Genomic DNA, 22225 nt, shown 5'->3' with positions numbered 1-22225 from the left:
ACGCGCGAAGGGGACGCGCGGCGCGTACCTCGCCCAGAGCCCCCGTGAGGACCCCTGTGAAGACCCCCTCGTCGAGACGGGGGACACCGCTGACGCTCTCGGATGCTCTTCCCAGGCAGTAGATGGTGGTCAGCACCTGCGGGCGGAGGGGCGGGCGTGAGAGGGGGGCTCGGGGGGCTCTGGGGGGGGGTGCTTTGAAGATTGGGGGGCCCCTGCGAGGAGTCCCCCGACGTGCCGCGTCATCGCCAGCCGCGCCGCACGCCGCGTCACGGGGCCGTGACCAGTGCCGTGAAGATCTGCGGCCTCTGTCACCCGCGCGGTCACCTTCGGTTGTCCACCAAGGCCCTCTCTTCCCCCCTCCCGTCACCCTCATCCGCAGCGCGACTACAGCCTCGTCCGCCGCTGCGTCCGCTCTACACCGACGTTGAAGAAATGACGAAGGGCTCGCCTCGTTCTTAAAGGGCCACGTGTCAACGTGCGCAGCGCGCCGTGACACGATCCTTAAAGCAACTTCCATCAAGATTGACAGCCACCTCAGTGACGTCTCTACTGAGCCGTGAGAGAGGCGAAGCCTCGCGCATGGCGGGTGGGGGGTGCAGACACTCACATTCCTCAGCCTCCTCTCTTCCTCCTCCTCTTCCTGATCCTCTTCCCTGCGAATTGCAACCACGCACGCACACAACAGCGGCGGTGGCCGTCAGTGGCGACGAACCACACGCAAAGCTCGACTCCAGGTCCCGCCGCGGCCACGTGAGTGAGCGGCGTGGGTAGCCCCGAACGAGGAGACCGATCGTCCACCCCCCCCCCCCCCAGGCATCGGGGCGTGGGGGGGGGTGTGGGGGGGGTGGATGGGGGGACGGGGGGGTCGGAGTGATGGACACTCGCGCGTGTTACTCGCAACCAGTGGGGAGTGTGAGCGGTGACATCCCCCTCCACGTCGACCTCCCCCACCCCAACATCCTCCACTTGCCCCCCCCCAGCCCCCGGCCTAGCCCCCACCCTCATACCGTGTCACGGCGAGAGCCCATTACAGAAGCTGTGCGTCAACCGGGCGAGACGAGGTTCGGAATGCGAGCCAAACGCGGGAAGGTGGAGATCGCCGTTCGTCGACCTTCACTCTGCTGAACCCAGTTATGGCGACTGCTGGGTGGACGTCGGCGGGCCCACGGTAGCTTCAGAAGCGTCGCTCCGTTGCTGTAGCTGCCTCGCCGAGAGATCGAGTCTCGCAGGGCGATATCGCTGGGTTTCCAGCCACGTGGGCTGCCAGCCACGTGGGCTGCTCACCACCCAAGCATCATCCCCGAATAAATAGAAACACAATTTATACCGCCACCTAAAATTAATGTTTGCTCTCCGCTCAGCTGTGCCCAATTCCGATGGCAGAAATACACACGGGGGGTGAGGGGAGGGGGAGCGGGGGGAGAGGGGAGGGGAGGCGGGGGGAGGGGGAGGCGTGGCGTGGGGGGCAGAGGGTGGGGGGCTCCATGAGGAACCCGCGTCACCAGAAACCGAGCACAAAATATGAATGAGCGTCGTCGTGGAGAGTGTGAGGAACAAAAGCAATAAGCACTCGTCCCTCCTTCGGCGTCGCAAACACTCAAGCGCTTTCTTTACACATCCCATCAGCCACGCGGCATCGTTGGGAGGACATCAATTCAGCAGCGTTGGTTCAACGCGAACAAAAAAACGTCGGACATCGATGCCGATCAGCACGCGGTACAAGAGAAACACGAGACAAAGATCTCCCTTATAGCCTTAACATACGTTTAGGGCAAGTGCTGTGAGCGAGCACCTATGAAGGCCGGCACGGAACACGAGGCGGTGGGTGGCCAGGTCCACGCCCGGCCGCCTTTGTCTCCCCAGTGGCAATATTTACACACCGCACTAGGTACTCATTTGAGTTTGAGTCGACCTGGGGGAGGCCAAATACCGGTTCCGTTAAACCTCATTGGTATTGGCCATGGGCTGCCATGGGAGGGAATCGTGGTGCAGCCTACTAACGACTGCGGCACCTCCCCCCGAGAGCTCGCACGGGAGAGCGAGAGGCGTGTGGTGACATTATTGTGGGGGGCAGCGGGAGGGTTGGGGGTAGGGGTTGTCGGTGGGGGTGCGGGAGGAGGAGCTGCCACCAGGAGCCACGGGTTCTGGGCGGCACCCTCCCCGCGGCTTGTGGGCTCAGCGCGGTGCGCGCGCGGAGTAATCACGACCGGTGCAGAATCATCATCATAAAAAATAGACAATTATTACTTTTAACTGGAAACTCTCGTACTGACAGAAGGGCCATGAGGAGGAGGAACCACAGGCGAGCTGTAAGGCAGCAGCAGCCACGTGATGAGCCGATGCCACCAACATTTGCTCAAGCTCCGCGGCCCTCTATAGATATATGAAGGTGTTATCATGTAAGTGAAGGTGTTATCATGTAAGTGAAGGTGTTATCATGTAAGTGAAGGTGTTATCATGTAAGTGAAGGTGTTATCATGTAAGTGATGAGCGTTCATCGGTGTGGGTGGAAGCCGGAGCAGCCGCAGAAAACCCCACGCGTGCGTGGCTGCAACATGATCCACCATCATCATCATTACCATCATCATGACCGTCATCTTCATCATCATCATTACCATCATCATCACCGTCATCTCCATAATCATCATTACCATCATCATCATCATCACCGTCATCTCCATCATCATCATGACTGTCATCATCTACATCACTCGACACAGCTGCGGGAGAATTATCTTCCTCTGTACTGCCACTCACCACATCTCCCCCTCCCCCAACACCACCTCGTCATCTCGTGTGCGCTAATTGGGCCCAGCCATTAACATTCCAGCGCGCGCGGACGGATGATGACAGTGGCTGGAGTCGAGCCAGCGCCGCCGAGTAAACTCGAGCGCGTGGAAAGCGGCGGAGAGGGAAAGAGATGGAAGGAGAGGTGAGAGCGGCAGAGAGGAGCGGATGAGCGAGGAGCGGATGAGCGAGGAGCAGACGAGATAAGAGAAGCGCAGAGGGAAGCCGGGAGGAGACGCGACGTGGTACATGGGACCACGTGACTGTGTTCCCTCGTCCAGGGCATGGGTCAACTCCAGCCTTTGGGTCAACCCAGACGCGGGGCTCTGACTCTGACGTGCCCGCCAATGCCACAGATTGTCGCGTGTATTCTCAACATCCCCATCTATTGTATATCCACTCCACAGTAGTCGCCCTGTCAGGCCCGTTCCATACTTTGGCTGCCATTCCGTCACTGGTCTCGTCCATCGGATATCATCAATTCTAGATTGTGTTTTCTGGCCAAGCAGTGTGTTTTAAATGGCCAGGAACACGCGTGCGCGTGTGTGTGTGTGTGTATTTTGGGGTGCACTTTGTTTTCGTGCGTGTGCCGGTGGCTGTTTCTATTTCTCTGCGTGAGCGCACAGCCTCGAACTGGCGCTCCCGGAGCGACGCGGACAGGTGTCTCGCTCCGCGTGTCCTGGGGCACTCCGAGTGCTTCTCCACCCCCGGACCGCGCGGTCCCTCCCTCATTCAGCTCCCTTGTTAAAAGCTAAATCGATGACACGGCGCTGGATAAAGACATTATTAGAATTCTTAACAACTCAAAACGATCATTAGCGAGGTTGCGGAGAATAGCAGGAACTCTGCTGATTAGACACTGTGTGTCTAAATCAGTCCAGAGTTTTCCTGTCAAACCCCTCGAAAAGCGTGGGTTTTATCCGGGTGCTCCGGTTTCCTACCACATGCTTTGTAGAAAACATATTAACATAGAGAGGACCGCAGAGCTCGGGCAAGTGTTGCTCGTGCCGACTGCTACTGCTGCCTCCCCGCTCGTCTGTGGTTCCTGCCCTTTCCATCCCTCTCACTTCGAGAGCGAATGAACACTGCGGTGGCGGCGCGTCACGGCCCGGTGTGGGCGGCGTGTGCCTCCCCTAGGTCGGCTCGGCCTGAACGTTACGCGGGCGCGCGCGGCGGTGGCTGTCGGTCGCTGGCGAACAGCCACGCAGTGTTCGGCGCGGGGTGGCGACGTGACGGCTCGAGGTGAGGGTGGAGGGGCGCTCAGTGCGGCCTGGGTCCGTGGCAGGGGCCGGTGGAAAAGTCCCCCCCACCCGCCCCCCATGCCCAGCACAGCCCCCCAGCTTGTGCCATTGTGCGGGCAGCCGCGCGATTGGCGTGGGGTGAGGGGACGAGCTCCAGGGGAGGAGGCGGGAGAGAGGCGACATTGTGCGCGCCACGGCGCGCGTGACATCACCGGGGGAGGCGCGGATCCAACACAGCGAGCGCTTTAGAGGCATCAGTGGCAGTGGTGGTAGCGGTAGCAACAGTAACAGCAGCAGTAGCAACAACACCGGCAGCAGCAGCTGCAGAGGTCACCTACAGAGGCAGCAGCAGTAGCAACAACAACCCCAACAACACGACCGAAGCAAAGGGGGGGGAGTGGGTGAGCGGTCCCTAATGGGGAGCTTGTTAAACAGGGCACTTCATTAACAATACAAACAGCAACAACACAACCTCGTTCAACGTATTTTCTCTGGAAAGTATACACAACATTCTACTCATGTGTGAGGGGGGGGGGGGGTCTCAAGGGACTGCTGGCCCCGTCGCACCCCACCCCATCACCACCGCGCCCCTCCTCTGACCCCCACCTTGGACCCATCACTGACTCGGAGGGAAGAGAGAAGTTGGGATCACCGCGCTCAGCTCAATGCTGAGAGGGGGGGGGGGGGGGGGGGCTCGGGGCGTCGTGTTCTGGGGGTCGAGGGCAGCGGTGGTGAAGTGGTCAGCGCACAGCGCGACGGACCCGGCCACTTGGATTCAATTCCCGCTCACGACCAAATATGACCTCTTCACGACGGATATTTCAACCGGCACTTCGGCCGACTCCTCTATCTCGAGTAACTGAGTATTTGGAGTGCTGTGTAAACATCAGCACTGCGGAGACAAAGGTGGCCGGGCGTGGTGTTGCCCTCTCCCGTGCGCCGTGTCCGGCCTTCATAGAGGTGCTTGTCAAGAGCACTTGCCCCAACAGCATGTTCCAGGTTATACGCGGGATCTTTGTCTTTGGAGGACATCGTGAGTGGATGGTGGAGGTGGAGGGGCAGGACGGGCTGTGAGTCGGGGGTGAGGTGACAGGAGCGCCGCCGCGTGACCTCCTGACCTCGTAAAGTTGCGAGCGCGCGTGGCGTTTAGGGTGACCTACCGCTCACCACAGCCAGTGCCGTCGCTCCCTTCCCCATGCCAGATCACGCGGCCGTCCCACAGTCTCAGCCCGACCGCCGAGAACTGTTACAGTTACATCCCAATATCGCGCTTGAGGCCTGAGGACCGTGTTTCACAGCCAGCGTGGTCCTCCAAGGGTACAGACATAAAAGGTGCAAGCGCAGCCCTGCAAGTGCTGTGCTCACGCCACTGCAGGCGGCAGAAGTGTCCACAAGAGAGAACTGGAGAGGGCCCCTCTTGGAAGAGGTGGCAGTACCCAGGTGGCACCCCACCACTGACGGCTCGACAGAGGCGGCGGAGATGCAAGAACATCGCCCATTAATCAAACACGTCACTCTCATTCGTGGAATGCACGGCCAAACATTCCAATGTAGCAGAACCACAGTTTCATTCCTCAATAGATATTTTCCGGATCGCTGCTAGGCTTAATTCCGAGTATAGATTATGGCGTAAGGCACTACCACGAGAATACAAGGCATATGCCTATTCTATCTATTATTGTACTTCACCAGCAACATTCACTCGTGGCTACACCACGGGAAAGGGAGTAGCATCAAGGATGCAATTTAAAGGGAAAATACAACGTGGCAGGAATGAAGGGAGTAGAGAAGAAGAGAGAGAGCATGGCGACTCAGGGGAAATGGATGGGAAGGGAGAAACGGGAGCACAGGGGTCGGGAGAGACGAGGCATCGGGGCCTCGACGCTGCCATACAGAGGCGGAGCAGCGTCTGTTTTCACAGGGGGCGGGGTTAGAGGGGGGGTGTTCAGAGTGGGGTTGGCCACGCAGGAGCCACGTGACTGTACGGAAAACTGGTTGAGACGGAGAGATGGATATTGGTATGATTCTGCCAAGGGGCGTTGCGAGGAGAGGCCAAGGCGAGATGAAGGGCTGCTCAGCCAGAAGAGCTCCGGACTCTTCTGCCTGAGCAGAACACTCCTGGAAAAAGAGTCTCAGAGGCTCTTTGAGACGTTCCTCTGTTAATAGAAAGGTCACCCTCGATAATATAAATGAGGCATTCTCCTTGGCTGTGGGACGCAGTTATGTAATATGCCAGGGGGCAGTCGGGCAGGCGGGCGGCATGAGTGGCCTGTGTTTGCGTGGGAGCGACAGAGAGAGAGAGCGTGAGTACGTGAGAGAGAGAGAGTACGTGAGAGGGAGAGAGAGCGTGTGAAAGTGTGAGAGTGTCAGAGAAAGAGAGAGTGTGAGAGCGTGCTCAAGAGGTGCCTGAGTAATCGCACGCGAGGGAGTCCTCGTGTGTAGGTGGGGGGAGGAGGGGGTAGGGGGGGTCACGTACGTGAGGGGTTCGACGTTCAGGTCACAGCAGGGGTCAAACAGCTGGGAGCTCCGCACTCCGAGGCGTGCACAGCCGCTCCGGAACGCGCGGTGGAACCCCTGCGGGGGGAGGGGGTGAGGGGATGTGAGAGACGGGGAGTGGGGGTTGGTGGGCGACGAAGGTGAAGCAAGGAGAGGGGTGGGGGGTAGAGAGACGCGCACACACGCGGTGGCTCAGCCCCCCCCCCCCTCCCACGACCCTGCCCCCTCTCCGCCCTCCCCCCCAGCGCCAGTCGCTGGGGGGGGGGGGGGGCGGAGAGGCGCCGGGCCGATTGACCCCAACGCGCGCCTCGCCCGTGGGGATAACTTCTCTCTGACCCCAACCCCATCGCCCTGACACTTTACTTTTGGTGATCACAAAACTATGATGATTATGATTAGAATGATAATGTTACCGATGATGATGTCATTGACGTCGACGATGATGATATTCATGATGATGTTTCGTTTTTTGCCCTTTCCACGCACCTCCGATTAGCACAATTGGCTACGTACGGCGCGAAAGAAGTTCAACATACATACACGTTATTGCGTATGTCAATGGTGTTAATTTGAACGATGGGCATCATGTTCATGACGATGATGTTAATGATGTCGATGATATTAATGATAACGATGATGATGCTGTCCATGATGATGTTGGACCGACGGGAGCAGCTGTGCGTGGCGGAGCTCTCGAGCCGAGCGCGTGGAGTGCTCCGAGGCTCTTCAGGAGCCACTGAGCCCACCCCCCCGCCCCCCCGGCTCCTCCACCACGAGCACCACTCCACCAGCCCCACTCCCCCCATCCTCCACCCCCGCACAGATGCACACGTGCATACACACGCGCACACAAAGACAAAGATCCCCCCGTATAGCCTTAACAGACACCACGCACGGCCGCCTTTGTCTCCCTAGTGATGATGTTTACACATCGCACCAGATACTCATTTGAGGCTGAGTCGACCTAGGGGAGGCCCAGGACCGGTTCAAATAATCGTCACTGGTGATGGCCGTAATCGGGAATCGAACCCGGGTGGCATGTTTCATAGCACAGCGTGCTAACAGATAAACACAAATTGTCTCTCTCTCACACACACACAATAACACACACATACACACACTCTCTCTCACACACACAATAACACATTTTCTCTCACACACACAATAACACACACACATTCTCTCTCACACAATAACAAAGATCCCCCATATAGCCTTAGCAAACTGTAGGGGCAAGTGCTGTTAACGAGCACCTATAAAGGCCGGCACGGCACACGAGGGGGGTGAGTGGTCCACACCACGCCCGGCCGCCTTTGTCTTCCTAGTGGCGATGTTTACACATCGCACCAGGTACTCATTTGAGGCTGAGTCGACCTAGGGGAGGCCTAGGACCGGTTCAGATAATCCTCACTGATGTTGGCCACGAACAGGAATCGAACCCGGGTCACCAGGTTCGAAGCGCAGCGCGCTAATCGTGACACTACCGCCCCCCACTCAATAACACACACATTCTCTCTCACACACTAACACACACAATCACACACACATTGTCTCTCACACAGAATAACACACGTACATTCTCTCACACGCACACAATAACACATATTTTCTCTCACACACACACAATAACACACAATAACACAACATGCTCTCTCACACAATCACACACGCTATTTCTCACACACACAATCACACACACACGCGCTATTTCTCACACACAATAACACACACAATAACACACACACAATCACACACACACAATCACACACACACGCGCTATTTCTCACACACAATAACACACACAATAACACACACACAATAACACACAATAACACACACACAATCACACACACAATCACACACACACGCGCTATTTCTCACACACAATAACACACACACACAATCACACACACAATAACACACACACAATCACACACACACGCGCTATTTCTCACACACAATAACACACACAATAACACACACAATAACACACACAATAACACACACACAATCACACACACACGCGCTATTTCTCACACACAATAACACACACAATAACACACACACAATCACACACACACAATCACACACACACGCGCTATTTCTCACACACAATAACACACACAATAACACACACACAATAACACACACAATAACACACACACACAATCACACACACAATCACACACACACGCGCTATTTCTCACACACAATAACACACACACACAATCACACACACAATAACACACACAATCACACACACACGCGCTATTTCTCACACACAATAACACACACAATAACACACACACAATCACACACACACGCGCTATTTCTCACACACAATAACACACACAATAACACACACACAATCACACACACACGCGCTATTTCTCACACACAATCACACACACAATCACACACACGCGCTATTTCTCACACACAATAACACATACAATAACACACACACAATCACACACACAATCACACACACAATAACACACACAATCACACACACGCGCTATTTCTCACACACAATAACACATAGAATAACACACACACAATCACACACACAATAACACACACACAATAACACATACAATAACACACACACAATCACACACACAATCACACACAATAACACACACAATAACACACACACAATAACACACACACGCGCTATTTCTCACACACAATAACACACACAATAACACACACAATAACACACAATAACACACACACAATAACACACACGCGCTATTTCTGACACACAACACACACAATAACACACACACAATCACACACACAATAACACACACAATAACACACACACAATAACAAACACACAATCACACACACACAATAACACACACACAATCACACACACGCGCTATTTCTCACACACAATAACACATACAATAACACACACACAATCACACACACAATAACACACACAATAACACACACACAATCACACACACACGCTATTTCTCCCACACGCACTCTCACGCTCACTCAGCTATTACTCTCGGGCGAGAAAAATAGTACTGGTAGGAACCTCCTGGTTACACCAGCCCACAGGGGATTATTGTGTCCGTCCGTCCGTCGTGCATCCAAACATGGGAGGGGTGGGGCTGGGTGGAGAGGGGAGGGTGGGGAGGGGCTGGGTGGGGAGGGTGGGGAGGGTGGGGAGGGGCTGGGTGGGGAGGGTGGGGAGGGGCTGGGTGGGGAGGGTGCGGCTCGGTGGGGGGTGGGAGGGGTGGGGCTGGGTGGGGAGGGGCTGGTCACCCCGTGGTGCCCTTATAAAAGTCAACGTTTAACCTACTCACGCCCGCTTGTGCCCGCCCTCTCAGTCGGGCATATTTGCAGAATACACCACGCCGCCGTTGACCCTGGCCATTGACCGAGCAACCCAACGTCCCTACCAGCTCCCTCCGCAGGAATGTGTTTTCCACTAATTTTGGGAAACAAAATTGCCGGCATATAAATTAACGTTTTAATCACCTCACATTGATGTTAACATGTGTAACATCGGATATTATAAATCATGCAAACATATGGATTACGTAAACGCTTTCGATCCTACAATTGTCGTCGGGAGTGCTGAGCGATGATGACGTCAATGTGCAACAACCATTTGGCGCTGGTTCATTTGTTTTTGTCTTGCCAAGCGATGTGGATCCTCTGGTCGGTGCCAGGCGATGTGGATCCTCCCCCGGGTCTCTTCCAGGGTGGAGCTACCTCCCAGGAGCGCACCTCCAGGCTCAACGTGAGCTCCTATGGGGTCATCTTCACAAGCGTGCGCGTGGCCCCCGCCGCTCCCTCCACCCCCACCCCATGAGGCACGCACAGACGAACAGTTGTATTATTATTATTATTGTTTGTGAATGTGTCCATGATTTCGTATTAAATCTCTGCACAAAGAACGTCGAGAATATCTTGCCGCGTCATAGCCACATTGTGGCAGGGAGGAAGAGCCACAGACGAGCGGGAATTGCAGCAGCTACGGGATGAACCGGCGTCCCAAGCTCTGCAGTCCTCTACATGTCAAGGTGCTCTCTGCTAATAATGGATGTTTGCACGTGGGCAACACTCACGCGTGCGTGCGTGCATGGGGGGTAACGCTCGATCCCATACAGAAGGAGCAGGTGGATTCAACATGCTTGCTGTACTGCATTCTCCTGGCGAGACAGGCCCGGCACGGCTCCCGCTCGACGCCCATGGGGGAGAGTTCCACACACAACGTCTGTGCGTGGTCCACCAACCCGTCACTCTCGAACCACGCAGTCCATGCGGAGCGCCCACGTGGTGTCGCGCTCGCCTCTGTCTCGCGCCGTGACACAGAGGATCTATTCCGGTGACGTTGTGGGGGGCAGCGGGGGGAGGCGCGGAGGGAGGGGGCGTGGGGGGGGACTTCTCGGAAACGCTGGGATGCTTCGCTGTTGGGTGGCGGACCTGATCGCTCAGGAGCGTGCGTCAACATCGCTCGCGCCCTTAGTCAGAGTGAGCCCACGTGGCCTGGGCTCCTTCGGAGGAGGAGGAGGAACAGCGAGACGACACGAACTCTCTCTCAGGAATCCCTCTCGCCGTGGCCAGCAGCAGCGGACCTCACCATTGGCGTTCAGCTTTAGAGCCACATCGCTGTTGCTGCTACTGCTGCTCCCGCTGCCATCATGCTCACGAGTAGAAGAAAAATCGTGGCCTTAACGATTCTATCCACATTCGCGATTCCATCCGGGGGGCAAAGCTCCCCTCGGTTGCTCCCCCGGGCTGCTGCCGCGCAGCTCGGGGCTCGCCTCTCTGGCTGCTGCTGCTGCTTCTCGTCCTGGTGGGTAACGTTTTTGTTTGACACCGACAAATCTGACCCCCCCCCCCCTCCTATCCTCCTCCTATCCCCCGCCTCTCTCCCTTTATCTCCATACTTTACCATCATGACAACTTTCAGATTCGATTATTGTTGTGCGCGGCTCACATCAGATCCATGGGACCCATCGTAGCCTCCGCCCCCCGCCTCCCCCCCCCTCTTCACCAACGCACACTGAACTAGCGTGGTGAAGTATGGCCAGACAGCCAGGAATGGCCGGCAAGGCGTGCGGAGGGCCTTCATCCAGCAGCGGATTGACATAGGGGCTGCACAAAATCCACATCATCATCAACGTCATGAGGATGATCATGATGATGAAAATCGTCATCATCAGCAATGATCAGGATGCCAACTCGGGTCCCTGCGACCCTCACCGCTGTTAACTTCTCCTTGACCCCGTCCCCCGGCGCTGGCTCCCCGTGGAATCGATGTCTCGTGGAAAAATCGTTCCACGCCGACCACGGGAGTCAACGATTTCCCCGTCAGCACGACGGGCACAGCCACCGTGCGCAACCGAGCGAGCGCCGCGCCATGAGCCAGCCGTGAATCAAACACGCCACCTACCCTCCCACCCACCCATCCACCCACCTATCCACCCACCAACCTACCCATTGACCAACGTATCTACCATCCCACCCACTTACCCAGCAACCCCCGACCCATCTACACAGCCATCCATCCAGCCTGCCACCCAGCCACCGACCCACTCATCCACCCACCAACACACCGCCTACCCACCCATACACCTACCGACTCACCCCCCCCCCCAGCACAGCTAGCCACACACCTACATATCCAACCAATCACTAGTCTACCCACACACCAACCCCCCCACCCGCCCGCCCCCCAATCCGCCTGCCATATAACAGGCGGTGGTGGTGGTCGAGAGGGTCGTTCCGGGGTTACTTTTATCAGAAAAGAGCATTGCAGCAACATCCATTGTTGTACTGTACTATGCTGCGATGACTGTGCCAGGGGGCTGAAGGGAGAGGACGAGAGGGAGGGGGGCGTGTGCTGGAGCCCCCCACACTCACACTCACGAACCCTGCCCCCCCCCCCTGCTCCCCTCCCCTAACGCGCAGAATGTGTCTATAAATAATACCCGCGCCCTCTCCCCAGTACACCCACCCCCTCCCTCAATCCACCGCCACGCTTCCAGACATTGTTTCTTCCGTTACTCATCCTGCGGGATTCACCGCCATGGCGAACCTTTGTCAATCCACTGCTGGCTGAGTGTCGCTTCACGTCGTGCGGCTCGTGAGTGTTGCTTGACCATACTTCACCACGCTGGCAAGTGCGGGTCCTTATAGTGGGGAGGTTGCCCACGACCGATTTCTGGCATCACTCGCCACGGACGACAGTCCAGGCCCGGATTAGAACTCGGGTCGCTGGATACGTAGCCCGGTGCGCTAACCGCTACCCCCCCCCCCCCCCCCATCCACGTGTAGTTACGGGCATAGACTTCCCGTATCTGCCCCGTGGGACTGTCGCTGTCAATCTCCAGGGCGCTGCGCTCCTCTCGAGGGCCGTGGGCTGTCGGCTCTTCACGAGGGCACGGCGCGGTAGCCGGGCGATCAGCAGCACGAACATTCTCACTCGGGCCTCTGTTTTAGCACGACACTGGCTCCTGTTTACCTCGGTGTGATCATTATAGCTTTAACCTCTGCTTCGTGCTGAAGCTGAATTGCATCATCTGCGGACACACTTCACAGACGGACAGAGCTAATTGATTAACGCCTTCAACCTAAGTTGTAAATTATAAAACAAAATCTCCCGCATAGTCGCACGGCCTTCCGAGAGAGTAGACCATGTCTGTATGTTGGACTTCTTTGGCATCGTCAGTGGTCAACCGCGCTAATCGCAGGTGCGGGGGAAGGACAGAAAACTAAAACACATTCAACGCAAGCAACATTCTGGACCGGTTTCCACATTCAGTGTCTCATCAGCAGGGCCAGGCTCGCCTCAAGCAGCGCGGTTCAACTGCCCCGTGACCTCTCCGTGTCCAGCGCGTGTAGGGCCCGCGCGGCGCTGCCCGACTCGCGGGGCCTCGAGCCTCTCAAGGCCCCCCCCCCCAACCCTCTCCGCCCCCACACCGCCCTCACCCCTCACCCCCCCCATGGGCCCCCCAAGTCGCGACTTCTCGCCGTGACCCGCGCCCCTTGCTCACATCGCTGGCATTTCCACCGCTATTATTAAACTGCTCTGCCACCCGACACCGCCTCGGTCCACACACCCCTCCCCACTTGCGCTGCCGGCAGCCGCCAGCCAATTTGAGCAACAACTCCCACCCCGCGTGCCCCCCCCCCGCCCGCGTGCTCAAGGGGACCGGCCCAGCGGTGGCGCACAGATTCACTGCTGGTAGCCACGGGGCCCCCTCGGTGGCCGCTGGAGACAGGGTGACACGGGGCGCTTGGGTCACTGGGGCCCGGGGAGGGGGGGGGACAGCAGTGGTGTGGCGTGACTGGTGATGGGTCCAGCCCGATGACCAGTGAGTCACGCAGAGATCCATAGGCTAGCATAGAGGCGCGTGGACTCACACGGAGACGGTATGGGCTTCAGCGCAAGGAGTTACGTTCATCCCCCGTGTTATTTTGCTCCCCCTTTCATATCCCAGTATCTGGAACCCCCATCTGGTCCTTGTGGCCTGGTGCAGCTGCACCGCCTGCACACTCGGTGCTGCTGCATGAGTAGTGTGAGTCGTGGGCAGGCGCGGGGGTCCCGCCATGCGGGACGCGTTAGGGGCACAGGGACGTGAGGAGACAGAAAGGGAGAGAGAGGGAGGGCGAGCGGCTGAGAAAGTGAGAGACGAGGGAGAGGAGTGAGTTCATGTACCTGGCAGGTGAGCGCGCAAAAGGGTACCACGTGATTGCTACAGAGGCGCGGGTCCGTGTGCGCGCACAACAAAGCCAACAACAGCGACTACAGCAGCCGATATGTCCCCCCTCTTCCTCAACCGCCCCCCCTCGTCCCCCACCCCTCTCCCCCTCGTCCCCCACACGCGGCTTCACCGATCGTCCCGTGCAGGTGAAGCTCCCCCACTTGACCTCAGGCCCGTGCGACCCCAGTGAGCAGGGCCAATGGCAAGGAAATGTTGCCACTGACCATAGAGCCGTGTACCGTAGACGGCGAGACGACTGACCGGCCTGGAAGAATGGGCCACGTTCCCATCTCGAGGGGCTCTCTAGAGCGGCCTCTAGAGCGATCAACTTCAGGGCTGCGCCTTTAGCTCTACCCGTCCTCTCACACCGAGTATCCCAGTGGCGTGGCTATCGCGTGCGCAGGCGGTGCAGCTGCCACGGGGCCCACGGGCACGACGTCAGCTCGCTGAGTCTATGATTCCCTATCCATGATCTCTGTGTGAGTCTATGGGTCCCTATGCAAGTCTATGGGTCCCTATGCAAGTCTATGGGTCCCTATGCGAGTCTATGTGTCTCGATGTGAGCCTGTCTTCCAGGACACAACAACAGTCGCAGCGATGAACACGCATCTGCTATAATTCTCGTTCTCATTGAACATCTCTCTCCATGTGGAGACTTAGCAGCGGACAAATTCGCATCAACAACACTGCGCTCTTTCCTTGCCCCACAAACCGTGAAAATTGCCCTTGCCAGCGACTCCTCCTCACCCACAGCCACCACTAGCACCATCATCATTGTCACATCTGCGCTGGGCAGGGGATAAGGAGGCGAGGTACCTGAGCTGATTAATTTTTCACGGAGCTGCAGGGCGCAAGACAATGAGAGGAGCGTGGAAAGAGCCCGCGGCCAGAACAATAGCGGCCAGAACAATAGCGGCGACATCTGCCCGCGCACCACCACCGCCACCACCACTCCCACCGCTCCCCTCGTTACATGGCCCTCATCATCGACCCACACTGAGGCTCGGTGATGAGGGCTCGGTTCTGCAGAAGTTCACTGAGGGGGTCGTGACAGCAACCTATACCAACAACTACTACCGACAACAACTACCAACAACAACATCCCACTACCAATAGCCACTACCAACAACAACTACTAACGATAACTACCTATACCAACAAGCACAACAACAACCACTCACAACAACCACGAACAATTGCCGAGAGTGGTCAAAATGTATTGAATGAAAACTAACAACCATAAACCATAACAACCAACTTTTACAACACACCACCACCACCAAAAAGTGGTGAACAACCACCACCAAAAGTAGACAACAACCACGCGCCAACATTTATCAACCACCAAAAGTGATTAACACGCACGAGTGGTGAAACACCAATCACCACCACCACCACCACCCACCACCACCTCACCTGGCCCCGCGCTGCTGCTGTGGCGAGCCCGGCGCTGTGTGTCCACTCTCTGCGTGAGCTCTGCTCTTCTCAGCTCTTCTCTCCCAACTGTCCACACATTTACAAACCCCCCTCGGCTGCCTCTGCTGCTGCTGCTGCCTCTACTGCTGCCGCTGCCTCTGCTGCTGCTGCCAAAACGGCAAATTCAGCTGTGACAGCCGCCCCGGCTCTGGGGAGGGGGTGTGGGGTGTGAGGGGGTGAGGCTTGTGGAGTGGGGGGGGGGGGGGGCAAAGGGGGGGGTTTTGGGTGATGGACACGTGCTCACAGGGGTAAAGATCCAGCCACTCATCCCCCCCCCCCTTCACCGAATCGTTCCGTGTTACGATTCAAGAATCGATGTCGATGCTTGCCTCGTTCGGGCTGTCTCTCTGCTACGTGGTGAGCAGCAGAGGGCGGTACAGAAACGTCCCCCGTTGTTGTGCTGTGACGCTATGCTCCCAGGTCCATGCTGCTCGCCTTTCACCAACCAACTCGCACTGACCAGCGTGGTGAATTATGGTCAAGTAACCCCCCCCCCCTCCTCCCTACGACTCGCACGGCGTGGTCAGGCTCTCATCCATCATATTGTCTGTCTCGTTTGCATTGTCCGTCTCATTCGTATTGTTCTTCTCGTTGGTATTGTCCGTTTCTCTCCATTAGCATGAACGTAACATTTACAAATTATTTTCATGCAATTTATATACATCGTTAATAATCGATTCCTGTACATGCGATTCGATGCTTGTGCTTCGGACGTAACAATCGATTCCCATCGATTGTTGGTGTCAGGCTCGAGTCGAGGAATGTGGAAGTCGGCACGCGCGGTGAATGAGACGCAACAGCTGCAGCCAGTCTGCGCTGCTTTTGGCACCTAGAGGCCGGTGTAATGGGCAGCCGGAATCGTCCGGAGCATCGTTCTGATGATCATTTAGCACGCCGGGTCCATCTCGATGGGGATACAGGGTACAACAATAATATTATGGACAGACGTCCCATGCACTCTCGTGGTGGTGCCTTACGCCGATGATCCCTACTCCAAGCCAGCTCCAGCAGCGATCTGGAGCATAGCGAGTGACAAATTCATCGCTGGGGATTCGGGTTGGGTAGGAATAAATTACGTTCGGGTTAGATCGTTGGGTTATATTTAAGGGTTATATTAGGGTTATGGTTAGTGAATATGATTGGGGTCAGGGTACCTGTTTGGGGATATTCGTAGGGGATGTGGTAGTGTTAGTGTTCGGGCAATGGTTGGAGTTATTGTTCGGGGTTGGGGTTCGAGTTGATGTAGTACACTTGTTGGCTGTCGCACTATCAGAGCAGTCGTGTGACCCGAGCCGCAGCTTCCTCTCAGAGCCCCTCGGGAAGGGTGTGGGGGGCTTAAGGACCAAGAGGTCCGGATAACTCAGGGTTCCTAGGGGACTTAAGCGTGGAGTCGCCGAGGCACCGATCCCGTCTCTACGCAGCGCGGGATGTAGTATCGGATTTCCCGGGGGGGTCGCGGCTGTGCGATGACTTCTCCTGTCAAGCGAAGGCATCGCAGCGGCAACGGGGAGGGGGAGCTGGGTGGGGGGGGGGAGTGGAGGGGGGTTGGGTGAGGGGTCCGGAGGTGAGGACGGCAGAGGAGAGGGGGAGGGGTGGTGGGGCAGCGAGCGTCCTCCTGACAACGAGAAGTGGGCCCTGCTGGACTGGGCCACTGTAGAACAGTCGTCACCGTTGGCTGGGAAGATTCAGTCGGGACAATTGACCCCCCCCCCTTTGTGTCCCCTGCTATGGCCCCCGCCCGTGGGGGTGGAGACGCCCTCCATGACTCCCTTACCTGCTCCTCCAGGGGTTCTGGCTCTTCCAGGGGGTTCCACTCAGCGTGCTCGCGGACCAGCGCGCTGACGAGTCTGTGGAGGCAGCAGAGGTGAGGGTTGCTCCATTGTCACCGCCGCGTGCTGCAGGCCCAACCCAGCGCGCTCCACGACGCACACGGGGAGCGGGGATCCGTGACGCGCGTCGGCGGGTCGCCGCCTCGTCCGCCACTGACCCTGCGACTCAGATCCACCCGCGGTAGTCCTGCAAGCCTCGTGATGGAACTGGCCAACGGCGTGTTCACAGTGGAGCCACGGTAAAACCCATCCCGTTATTGTCCGCGGCGCTCGTCCGGGAATAGCGGAGCCCAGGCGCGAGTCGTTAAACACACAGGGAGCGCGACGCGCAGGAATTCACGAAACATTCCCGACGCCCCCCCCCATCGCTCTGTGCCCCCCCCCCCCCCACTGCCATCCGCTCGCACCCTCCTAACCCCTCCCCCCGTCAGCGGCCGCTTTGTGATGCGGACAGCGGGAAGGGGGGTGGAGGGGGGTGGAAGGGGGTGGAGGGGTGGAGGGGATGGAGGGGGTGGAGGGGTGGAGGGGGGTGCTGCTGAACTCGAGCCAGGGTCCTCATCGCCGGGGGTCGCTGAGACGCGCAACGGGGACGGACGCGGAGGAGCGATCGGGACGATGGGGCTATGGGCGCCTCCGAGCGCCCAGGGGAGCTGCAGGCGAATGTTGTCCCCAGATCGCCAAGAGACAACGCCTCTTGCCCGACACACAGCACAGAAGAGGTGGGGGCCCTGTTGGCCCGGGGGGTGGGGGTCCGGGGCCCCGCGTTCCCAGGCGGTCGGGTTACAGTGCGCGCGGGCACAGAGGGGCCTTTCTCTACCGGGCACGGACTCGTCGCCACGCACCTTCCCCTCTCTCTCCCTAGAGAAGGGGCTCTTTCAGGAGGGGTCTGGGGGACGGGGGGGGTGAAGAGGAGAGGGGCTCTCTGGTCAGCGAGTCGCTGCACGCTCGCCACTCCACGCGCAGACCGCGCCATTCGCTTGCGCGCTGCCGCGTCACACGTCAATAGCACCGGGGCTCTGAAGGAAAATTAAACACATGATAGACGACGTTTCGGGCAATGGCCCTTCTTCATAACACAGATGCGTCAATACCCGAAACGTAACCTCGTGTGTATTTTTCTCTTTGTTTAGGCCACGGTGTTATTGACCGAATGTGTTGAGTTTGTCTCTATTCGTGTTAGTATTATTATTAACTGTGCTTGTGCACAATCGCCAACGCAGCGGCAGCTTCTCACCAAACAATTCGCTTCACAGGCGGTGGGAGTTGAACAGGGACCGGCATCTCCAGCGCCTGCAGGTGGGTTGGGCGTTCGTTCCGGGTTGAGGGCTCTGAGCCGCAGCCTTCCCGGGGCTGGCTCCGTCGGGAACGGCGCCGGCCACGAGGCCTGCGGCAGCAGCGGCAGCAGCGGCGCCGCTTCCCCTGGGAGCTCCTGGGACGCTTCGCTTCGTTTGCCCCCCCCCCCCGCGCCCCCCCGCGCCCTCCGCACCCTGCAGCGTGCTATTGCTGGCTTGGGGAGGCCTTCATCTAGCAGTGGATAGCTCTTCATTGCTGATGCTACAACTGCTGCTGCTGCTGACGACGAAGTTTAAATGTCTCAATGCCCGATGCATCGTTTTTCTTCACACTCAACAGAGCATTTTGTCTGCCTCCCTTGGAAGAGACACTTTGACGACACGTCATTATCTATCCACTGCTGGTTGAAAGCCTCCCTGAGCCGTCGCCACCCATCTCACTCCTGCGCGTGAACCGATCTCACCGCTCCATCTCCGCGACGGTCGTCTCCTCGGGAGCGGTCTCTCTCCATCGGCTGCTACTCGGGCCCGCGCGGGAGCGGGTTGGGAGTCGGAGTCATTGGCAGGAACGCGCGGAGTCGTCACGCGCACTCGTGGAGTCGCGTGCGCGCGCGTTTTTATTGACGGCTCTCTGAGCCAGCGATGGAAATTCCACATTCGCATGGCGGGCAATGGTCCGCACACAGAAGCGACCACTGCTGACGTGACACGGAGCGGGGATCGCTGTTCGGGAACTCGGGGGACGTTGCCGACGCAAGGTGCACGCACGCGAGAATTTCGAACGCTACACGTGACAGTCGAAGAGTCGAAGTTTGCGCGCGACTTCGGAAGAAGTCACCGTGCCCACCGAACTCCAGACGAACAAATCCGCTTGCGAGGTGAATCGGTCCGAGTTTTTGAGACTCGCAAAACTCACACCAAGCCGTGGATACGCGGAGTCCGCGGCGGGAGGAGTTTGGGAGCCCCCCCCCCCCCCGACTGCTTGACCCACACTTACCTGTACAACGCGACCCCGTCCCGCAGCGCGCAGCGAAGATCCACGCCTTCCAAGCTGACCCCCGTCACGGCCTGGGAGACCGCGCCGGGCAGCAGGGAGGGAGGCGCAGCGGGTAAGGGGATGGAGGCCGGCACCGGGGCGCGGGCAGCAGGGAGGAGGGAAGGGCGCGCACACATCGCTTCATTATTCAGGGCGCTCTCGCTCGTCAGCGCGCGGATCGGGTGTCCGCGCGTTCCCTACAAAGCGGCGCGACAGCGGCACCACCAGCAGCAGCAGCGGCACCTCCCGCCCGCCCGCCCGTCACGCTCACCTCAACCCAGCGCCGAGCTTCCTCCGCCGCAGCGCGGATCCGGGAATCCCGGCGGGGTTCCTGCGAAGCCATCGGGGGGTGCATGGGGCGAGGGGCGGCCAGGGTGGAGGGGGGGGTCGCTCGGGACTTGACGTTCACGCCTCGCCCGCGCTCCGTCTCCTCCGTGGCGGTTCGCGCGCGGCGCGGCTCCAGCCTCCCCGGTGTGGAGGAGCAGTGACCCGGGGGTAGCTAAGGGGCTCGCCCCCCCCTTCCCTCACTCTCTACCTCCGCCCCCCCTCTCCTCGCCAGGCGTTGCTCTTACACGAGTTGGGACCCCCCCCGCCCCCTGTCGAGTCGCTGCTGCCCCCGCGTCGCTGGGGGGATGAGCCGACCTCGCGCGCCGCTCGCACTCCGCGCATGCGCATCGCGGCGCGACGCACGGGAGGAGCGGTGGGGCAGAGAAGTTGAAGTCGGGGGAGAGGGAGGGGGCTCGCGGAGAGAGGGTGGCGACGTGTAGACACGCGCCTCGAGTGCTGGCCACCCACCCCCTCGTGTGCCGCGCCGGCCTTCATAGGCGCTCGCTAACAGCGCTGGCCCCGAATGGAGGTTACATCTCTCAGGGGGGATCTTTGGCTTTGTTAAGTTCTGATCGGTATGGCTCACGTGCCTTGTACACTATCATCGTCATCATCGTTATCATCATCAACATCACATGTCATTGTCGCGATTGGAAATCATCAGTCGGCTATCACTTAGCCAAAACATTATCAAGGGGTCAGTCAGCATAAATCAGTCGTTATCATCATGAATTCGTGATTATCACCCACGGCAAGCCATTATCATTGCAGTTGTCGTCGTCATCAATCTTCAATGTCAATGGTCATCAACCTCATTACGTCATTAAACTACGCTTTCATATAAATCAATGCGGGGGTGTGTGGAGTGGGCACTGAGGGGCGGGCTTCTCTCCACGAACTGTGAAGCGTTGATCAAAAACAGCCCCTCCCCCTGGTCCCTCCCTCCTCATCTCCCTCTGCTCTCATCACCCCTCCCCCTCCCTCCCTCCCTCTCTCCGTCCCTCTCCCTCCCTCCTTCTTTTTTTTTATTTCCCTCCCTCCTTCTGTCCCTCTCCCTCCCCCTCTCCCTCCCTCTCCCCGCTCTCCCGGTGACGTCGTCACGTCTCGCTGCACTCCGGAGCCGCCACGCGCGCTCCCTGCCTCCCCTCCCTCCCCGCCCTCCCCTCCCTCCCTTCCTCCCCTCCCTCCCCTCCCTCCACTCCCTCCCTCCCTCCCCTCCCTCCCCTCCCTCTCCCCCCCGTGGAGTCCCCGGGGAAGTTCAGCCCCTGGAGACGTTCGGCCACCGCCGTGGCGACAGGCACGAGGCGACGTGGGGGGCGAGCGGGGGATGAGTTACCCTCACATCGGCTATTGTGGGTTTAGTTCCGTTTAGCTCTGTCCACGATGGTCACTCAAGAACTTGTTCGTCTAACGGCAATGTTAGTACTCTTTGGGCAATATGCGTCTAAGTGCAATGTTGGTCTATGCATGTATCTAGAACTTCGTTCGCACCGTACGTAGCCAACCGTGCTCATCGGAGGTGAGGAAGTACAACAAACTTTATACAAAAAATCAGTTCAAAATAAATTAGCTTTCAATCTACGAGCAATGTTAGTCGCTGGACAATGTTCGTTTATGGCAATTCTAGTCTATGGGCAGTGTTAGTCTATGGGCAGTGTTTGTCTATGGGCAGTGTTAGTCTATGGGCAGTGTTAGTCTATGAGCAGTGTTTGTCTATGGGCAGTGTTAGTCTATGGGCAGTGTTTGTCTATGGGCAGTGTTAGTCTATGGGCAATGTTAGTCTGTGAGTCTCGATTTTAGTTGATGGGTTAGTATATAAACCAATAGGCCTCAGTGACGTAGCGTGGCCTCCTGTCCGCCTGGGCGTCTCCGGCCCGTGGGTGCTGGCGCAGTTGCACCGCCTGCACACCCAGGAGCGACGCCGCGGGCCGCTCCACCGTTGTGGCAGCTGGCGAGTCGTGAGCAGTCCCACCCCGTGGTCGGCAGGCGGCGGAGGGGCGAC

The 22225-nt window shown here is 58.1% G+C and overlaps 1 protein-coding gene across 5 annotated transcripts in view; it reads right to left on the bottom strand.

The window, feature by feature from the left end:
• The window catches only part of LOC133343070 (LIM and calponin homology domains-containing protein 1-like), a 39442-nt gene extending 18872 nt beyond the window's left edge, over positions 1-20570 (bottom strand). For 4 of the 5 annotated variants that reach the window (XM_061552539.1, XM_061552540.1, XM_061552543.1 and 1 more), the window contains exons 1-6: positions 20168-20570; positions 19858-19928; positions 17514-17586; positions 6505-6602; positions 608-653; positions 29-136 (exon numbers count right to left, since the gene is read on the bottom strand). In XM_061552539.1, the coding sequence (XP_061408523.1) occupies positions 29-136; positions 608-653; positions 6505-6602; positions 17514-17586; positions 19858-19928; positions 20168-20251 (480 nt within the window). In that variant the 5' untranslated portion in view covers positions 20252-20570. The remainder of the gene's footprint in view (positions 1-28; positions 137-607; positions 654-6504; positions 6603-17513; positions 17587-19857; positions 19929-20167) is intronic. The other variant, XM_061552544.1, reaches the window with a different exon arrangement.
• Positions 20571-22225: the final 1655 nt, after the last annotated feature.

Source organism: Lethenteron reissneri, chromosome 16 (assembly GCF_015708825.2).
Source record: "Lethenteron reissneri isolate LAM-NWPU_2019-01 chromosome 16, ASM1570882v1, whole genome shotgun sequence".
In the NCBI taxonomy this organism is placed as follows: domain Eukaryota; kingdom Metazoa; phylum Chordata; class Hyperoartia; order Petromyzontiformes; family Petromyzontidae; genus Lethenteron; species Lethenteron reissneri.
This window is presented reverse-complemented; position numbering and strand designations above follow the sequence as displayed.